General features: G+C 40.0%; 1 protein-coding gene across 1 annotated transcript; it reads left to right on the forward strand.

Moving 5' to 3' along the window:
* The first annotated feature begins 787 nt into the window (after positions 1 to 787).
* LOC137737434 (uncharacterized) lies at positions 788 to 3,500 on the forward strand. Its single transcript, XM_068476902.1, has 2 exons — positions 788 to 1,469; positions 2,549 to 3,500. The coding sequence occupies exons 1-2, from the start codon at positions 874 to 876 to the stop codon at positions 3,213 to 3,215; spliced, it is 1,263 nt and encodes a 420-aa protein (XP_068333003.1). The 5' UTR covers positions 788 to 873; the 3' UTR covers positions 3,216 to 3,500.
* Positions 3,501 to 7,774: the final 4,274 nt, after the last annotated feature.

The raw sequence follows: 7,774 nt of genomic DNA on the forward strand, positions 1-7,774 counted from the left end.
CAGCCTTTACCAAGCTGTGCCTCTGACCCCACTTGAATCACTTGCGGGATCCATTTCATCTTCCTTTTCTTGCTCATTTGCATTTTTTCCTTTACCCCGTCGGGCCCGTCATTCTTTTCTGCTTTTTGTATCATCACTTTCCACGTCTTGAGTCAATCGCCAACTCAACTTCGATTGTCACAAAACAATGTTAATCCAAACTCTATGAATGACTTTTTCAAAAATCAGGTTATTTATGAATTCTTTGTCATCTTTTGTTTTTATATAATTTTTATAATATTAGTGTAAAAATTAATGTTAAATTTTGAAGTGACAAAGAATTTATAAAGAATTTCATTTTGAAAGAGTCTCTTTAGAATTTGGATAGTGGTAGATAAACTAAATTCGTAGTCAAAATTTTGTAGACTAAATAATATAGAAGTTAATGATTGGATTATGATTTAAGTATTGATAAACATGCTCATTTCTATTAGTAATACATCATTAATTGTAAATTTTATTTACAAATTTAGTCCATTTAACATTATCCTTAGCATTTCTCTCAGTTGATATCCAAGACAAAGACTTTTAGGAAGCAAAATAATCCACCAATTGTCGTAGAAAATATAATTAAATGGAAAATTGAAGCAGAAAAACATCTCCTACCCCTCTCCAACCCCTCCAACTACAATCTCACCTGGCAACAATACAATACAGAGAATATCCACTCCACAATACAAACATAAAGATAAAACGTTAAAAATAGTAAGTTGGTAACATGCAAGCAATATAATCCCAACAACACAACCTCCATCTTTCAGTCCCCTCACCCCTAAAAGCTGTCTCCTCCTCCTCCTCCTCCACTCCCACTTCTCAAAAACTCATAAACTTTCAATGGATCCGTGTCCCTTCGTACGGCTCAATGTCGACTCTCTTGCTCTCAAGCTCCCGCACGCCACCAGACCCGCCGGTCCGAGGGTCCACTCTTCCACCACCCCTTGCTTCTGCCAGCTCAAGATCAAAAACTTCCCTCCCCAAACCTCCATTGTCAACCTCTCCACTTCCACCGGTGACTCCCCGCCGGAATCCTCCACGTCCGCTTCCGGCTTCCACGTGGATCCCACCATGCTCCGGAGGCTGGCCGGCAAGACCGTCGCTCTCCGGGTCTCAGTTTATACTGGTCGGATGGGCCAGACATGCGGAGTTGCTAGTGGGAAGTTGCTCGGCCGAGTCCAACTTAACATTGACTTGAACTCGGCCAAGGCTCAATCAACCGCGATACACAGCGGGTGGGTGAAATTAGGGAAGGACTGCGACAAGCCCTCCGCCAGGCTGCACTTGACGGTTCGAGCTGAACCAGACCCCCGGTTCGTTTTCCAATTCGGAGGTGAGCCGGAGTGCAGCCCGGTGATTTTTCAGATTCAAGGGCGGGACATACGACAGCCCGTTTTTAGCTGCAAGTTCAGTGCGGACCGTAACTCCAGAAACCGGTGAGTTTTCCTTTACTTGCGGTTCTGGCGCACTATAGTCCTGAGTGATTAACTTCAGCTAACGTGAGCCTTGAGTGGTGGTTAACTTGAATGCGTAAATTATTCTCTTTTTTCTTTTTCTGTTTTTCTTTTGTGGGTGAGTTACTTTTTTATCTGTGTCGTTTTTGGCGATTTGGGTTTTGGATTGCGCATTTTTGGGGTGGCAGTATTAGGTGGCGTCCAAGAATCACATGCCCAGTTGGCTCAATTTTCAGGATTTTACGTTCTTTCTTCATGCTAGTTAGTGCCTCTCCATGTGTTTTCTTTTATGAATTGCTTTCTTTTTTACTAAATTGAGTTAGTCGTCCTGATAATGTTAACGAGAAATACTAAAAAATAAAAGGATTGAAAAAATATACGCAATACTTTGTAATGGAACAATCGTCGAGTGCAATAACAATGGCTCAAGGGGTTTTTTTTTTCTTTTTTAGTAAGACGGATTTTTAGGTATTTTTGACTAAAACATCAAGGACTCCACACATTTGTTGCAATGGCTTGGAAGATTTGACATGACACATTTCACCTAGTTTGGATATATCTTCGTCGTTCTTGTTCAATGTTAGGAGACTGACTATATATATGGTACATTGAATTACTTAACAATCACTCATTAACGGTTAAATATGGCCGTCAGATGTGATTCCAACAGATCTGACAAACTGAACGAGACCATGGATGTATTGTCTGGTAAATTGGTTGCTTGGCCTCAAAGATTTTGCTGTTAATTTTCCTGCTTCCACCAGCCAAGAATGTTAACTGAAGCAAAACACCAACCAAATGATTTGAAACAACTTGAAGTATTTTCGAACAATTAGCGGTAGTTGCATTGCATATCTAGTCAAACAGAAAATCCCAACTCCTCAAACTGTATCTTTCATGGTTTGATTAGATTCCCTCCCATGTGCTTATATATTTGGTCTGTTTAAGATTATATTCCTGTTTTTGATAATTTCCTCTGTCCTAATCCTTATTAAACAAATTAATTAAACTAACATGATCATAATGATTAATTAATTCTTGATCTTGTGTGGAATCTGCAGATCTCTCCAATCAGATTATTCCACCATTAACAATAATAGAGGATGGATGAGAACATTATCTGGTGATACAGAAAAGCCATGGAGGGAAAGAAAGGGGTGGATGATAACAATTCATGACCTATCCGGCTCGCCTGTGGCGGCCGCTTCCATGATCACTCCCTTTGTACCCTCTCCGGGCACTGACCGCGTATCCAGGTCAAACCCTGGAGCGTGGCTCATCCTCCGACCCCATGGGTTCTCAATCAGCAGTTGGAAGCCATGGGGTCGTCTTGAGGCATGGCGCGAGAGAGGGCCTATTGATGGCTTGGGGTACAAGTTTGAGCTTGTCACTGACAATGGGCCTAGCAGCAGCATTACCATTGCCGAAGGTACACTGAGTGTCAAAAAGGGCGGACAATTTTGCATCGACAGTAGGTTAAATAGAGATTCAGGTTTGAAATCGAGGTCACCCGTGAAAGGTTTCGTGACGGGGTCGACCGTGGAAGGTGAAGGAAAGGTTAGCAAGCCGGTGGTACAAGTCGGAGTGCAGCATGTAACTTGCATGGCTGATGCTGCTCTTTTCGTCGCGCTTTCTGCCGCCATTGATCTCAGCATGGACGCTTGCCGGCTGTTTTCTCATAAACTCCGAAAGGAGCTTTGCCATGATGAGCAGAATTGCTTCTCCTAATTAAAACTGGTTTAAACCTTAATTTTCTTACTAATTCATCCTCTCTGCCGCTGTGACAACCAATTAGTTTTTACTAAGTTTGAGCACCGAAATATGCATAATTTTTTATTTTTAATTTCATTTTTTCTCCACATTCTTTGATTTGATTTTCCTGGTTTTGATTCTGCCAGTGGTTTTGGTGTTGGTTACACATTGTAAATGTATTAGGGAAATTTATAATATTACATCGTTCTGTGACCTATATACAAGAAACTTGCAAATAATATGGGCAAAAAAAGAGAATTGTTTGTAATTTTATGGTTTATTGTATTTTTCGGAGGAAATTGTAGCAGTCCCTCAACTTTAAACCAATTGGAATAATGATCCTCAACTAAAAATCTATGACAATTGGTTCCCTAAGACCATCTCCAACCGCAAGGTCCAGAGGGCCGAAAATAGTCCGAAAATCGTCTCCAACCGAGGGTTAAAGCCAAAGGGCTTGTGGGCCCCACTAGACAAAAAAGGGCCAAAGAGCCAACCGCCTGGCCCAAATGAGCCAGCCAACCAGCCTCGGGCTAGGCTAGAATTTTGAGTATTCTTGTCGGATATAACCGACAACATTGTACTTATTCATGTCGGTTATATCCGACAAGAATGGTAGGCCTTTTTTTTTTTTTTTTTACAAAATTTTTAATTTTTTTTCTAAATTCTATTTTTTTCCTATAACTTCCTAAGCCATTATACAACATTAAACAATATCAAACAACATTAAACAACATTAAATTTAAATAATAAACTATGTTTGGCCCTATGGCCCTCGGTTGGAGACGAATTTTTTGTGACAGGGCTAAAACGAGCCATATGGCCCTTGGTTAGAGATGGGGGCAAACATGGCCATGTACTGTTCATTAAAATATTCATATATTGGAGGACTAGAGGGCTAAAATGAGCCATCTGGCCCTCATTCGGTTGGAGATGGCCTAACTCATCCAAATATGCCATTGTCTTTTTCGTCAACTCCGTCAGAACTTCCGTCAAAATGAGACACGTGTCATGCACGTGAGGCTGAATCAAGGGCCAAATATAGAAACCCAAATGAGAAAGTTGTAGCAATGGTCCCTCAATTTTAACTTAATTAGAGAAATTGTCCCTCAACGTTAATCCAATTATAGCAATGACTGACACACCTCGACTCGGAATGTTCACTACGACTCCGAATCGAGCTGTGTTGGCCGACACCTGAAATGTGACGAAGTCATAAAGTGTAGTGATGTGGAAAATGTAAATAAATTTAAACCTAAAAGTGCCTAAATATAAGAGTGCGCTGGTGACCGGGAGTGAACCCATTTCACACGTGATTACAGATCATAAGTAAGGTACAATAAGGTAAGATAATGATTATACCATCATCCATCATAGGTCAACACATGTTTTATTTGATGAACATGTGTTTCCTTAATTCCATAAGCTTTCTAGCTCTGAGATCTCTAGCTCTCAGTCACCTAAACCTTTGGTTGTGCATCCCACTACTTTTCATCATCCACCACTTGTTCTTTTTCCTTTCCCACAACTTTTTTCTCAGTTTACTTCTCCAACAAATGTTACTCTGTATTGCTCTCAGTCAACAAGTGACCTTGTCTCTACTGGTGGATCTCCGCAGTTGGTTCAAGACCCTATTTCTACACAAGTGCCTCATTCTGAGTTATATCCAGATTTGTCCATGTCTCAAGCAACAGTGTTACAACAAGTGTCTTTATCCTTAGGAAATGTTCATCCAATGCATACTAGATCTAAGTTTGGCATTATCAAGAAGAAGCAAGTTTTTAGTGCTCATGTGCAATAAGATTTCTCTGTCATAAAGCCTCAATCCTACTCTGCAACATCTAAACTTGTTCATTGGAAAACAGCTATGCAAAAGGAGATGGATGCCTTAGTTCAATAGGGCACTTGGAGTTTAGTTCCACTTCTTCCCAATAAAAATGTGGTAGGGTGTAAATGGATATATAAAGTTAAAAAGCATCCTGATGGTTCGGTTGCTTGCTATAAAGCCCAATTAGTAGCTAAGGGGTTATCTCAGAAAGTTGGCCTTCCCTGTAGTTAAACTTACTACAGTGAGGCTTATGTTATCTCTAGCTGCTTCAAAAGGGTGGAAACTGAAACAACTGGATGTCAAAAACGCTTTCTTACATGGCTTTCTTGACGAATAAGTCTTTATGGCTCAACCATAAGGCTTTGTGGATGTTGATCACCCAGATTTCTTTTATCTTTGGGGTTTCAATCCTCGTATGTCGATCCATCATTGTTTGTGAAGTCTACTGGCCAGTCTATTGTTGTTCTCCTTTTGTATATTGATGATATAATTTTGACTAGGAATGTTGAGAGTCATGTTCAAGTTGTGATAAATCAATTGACCAAAGAATTTGATATGAAGGATCTTGGTATGCTGCACTATTTCCTTGGCTTACAGATTGAATATCAAGCTCAAGGTATCTTTGTTCATCAGTCCAAATATATTACAAATCTTTTGCTGAAAACTGATATGCTTCATTGCAAGCCTTGCATCACTCATTGTCATCTCAATCACAAGTTACTAAATCGTGGTAGCTCTTCTGTATTGGATCATAGTCTTTACATAAGCATAGTTGAAGCATTACAATACCTCACCTTCACACACCCAGACATTGCGTATTCAGTTAATCAAGTGTGTGAGTTCATGCATTCCCCTATTGAAGATCATTTTGTTGCTGTAAAACGAATTTTGAGGTATCTTCGAGGTACCATTGGTCTCATACTATGTTTTAGACCTGGTTTCATGGATATTAAGGCATACACAGATGCTAATTAGGCTGGTGACTCGAATGATAGGCGTTCAACCACTTGTTTTGTTGTGTTTTTAGGCTCTAATTCGGTTTCTTGGAGTTCTAAGAAACAACATACAGTAAGTCGGTCATCTACAGAAGCTGAATATCAAGCAATGGCTACTACCACTGCTGAAGTAGTGTGGATTCAACAGCTACTCAAGGATCTGCATCTTTCTAGTTCATCTATTCCCCCACTACATTGTGACAATATTTCTACTAATCATGTGTTACACTCCAAAGCAAAGCATATTGAAGTTGACTGCCACTTTGTGCAAGAATGTGTTCAACAAGGCACAATTTTGTTGCATCTTGTCTCTTATGCAGAACAGTGTGCACATGTGCTTACTAAGGGGTTGTGCTCTTCTCAGTTCAATGTCCATTGTTCCAATCTTATGCTTGGTTCTCACCTCCATAAGATTGAGGGGGAATGTTAAGCTATAGAGATTAGCTTAGGATTGTGCCAAGTGTTATGTATTAGATGTGTGCCATGTATCACAAGTGTATTAGATGAGTTAGTTATATGGGGATGTATTTATATATAAACAAGTGATGTAACAATATTAATCAATACAGTGAACTATTGGGGGGCGTTTGTTGCGCCGGACTATCTCGGACTGGATTAGCTTCAAAGACTAAGCTGGACTGGCTTAGACTAGACTAAACTGGACTAACTTAGTGAAGCGTTTGGTGCAGTATTGGACTAAGAAGTTGGATAATAATAAATTCTAATATTATTTTATTTAATATATAAATTATTAATATTTTATTATGATCTTATCTTTTTCTCCATCTTTTCCTACCATTTCCGTCCCACTCTTTTCCTCTTCTCTCATCGTCCCACCCTCTCCCTCTTTTTTTCCTCTCAGACCTCTCAATTCATGTCTCTTTCTCATTCTTGGTCAAACTCCTTATTGATTCCAGTCTCTATTTTTTTGTCCTCCCTCCCTCTCTAGCTATGCGTTGTTCGAACGGAACCTCACGACTCCAATTTTCCCGACGAGTTGCAGGTTTCCCGATGTGTTTTTTGGCCAACCCTTATTAAATTGGATGAAGTTAGCACCGCCAAAAAATTCATCACCATCCTTGGACCGAGATCTTAGCTTTGCATGCTCGAATTTGTCATGGATTTGAAGAAGCCCAAACAGGCCGAGACTTCCAGGCCATTTTCCGGCCACATTCGACCACATTTTGGCCTCGATTCAAGTAAAATCGTAATCTTGTCATTCCAGCTTCAATTTGGTATATTTTATATGAAAGTTGGTTGTGAAATGGATCTAAAAGAGAGTCGGGAAGTTAATGATTGATCTAAGTGACCGGCGATGACGAGGAGTTTGTCGGGAGTGGTCGTTGAGCATGACAAGGACGAGAAATAGAGGATAGTCTTAGATAGTCCCATGGTTATTGGGGGGTCTCACTAAGACCTCATAGTGAAGGGTTTTGTCCATGCTAGTCCCCTTTAGTCTCATTAATGTTAGTCCCAGCATGGAACAAACACAGTATTGGACTAATAGCTAGTCCAGTCCAGTCCAGTCCGAGTTAGTGAGGGCAAACAAACGCCCCCTTGAAGAAATACACAATCTCTCTCTCTCTCTCTCTCTCTATGTAAGATTTGTTAACATAAATTACTATCTATTTATCCAATAAAATGGCAAAAACCAAAAAGGAAATTACTACCCAACTAAAGAGAAAAACCATTTCGCATGATTGTATTGGTCTCGA

This window comes from Pyrus communis, chromosome 1 (genome assembly GCF_963583255.1).
Source record: "Pyrus communis chromosome 1, drPyrComm1.1, whole genome shotgun sequence".
Taxonomy (NCBI): Eukaryota; Viridiplantae; Streptophyta; class Magnoliopsida; order Rosales; family Rosaceae; genus Pyrus; species Pyrus communis.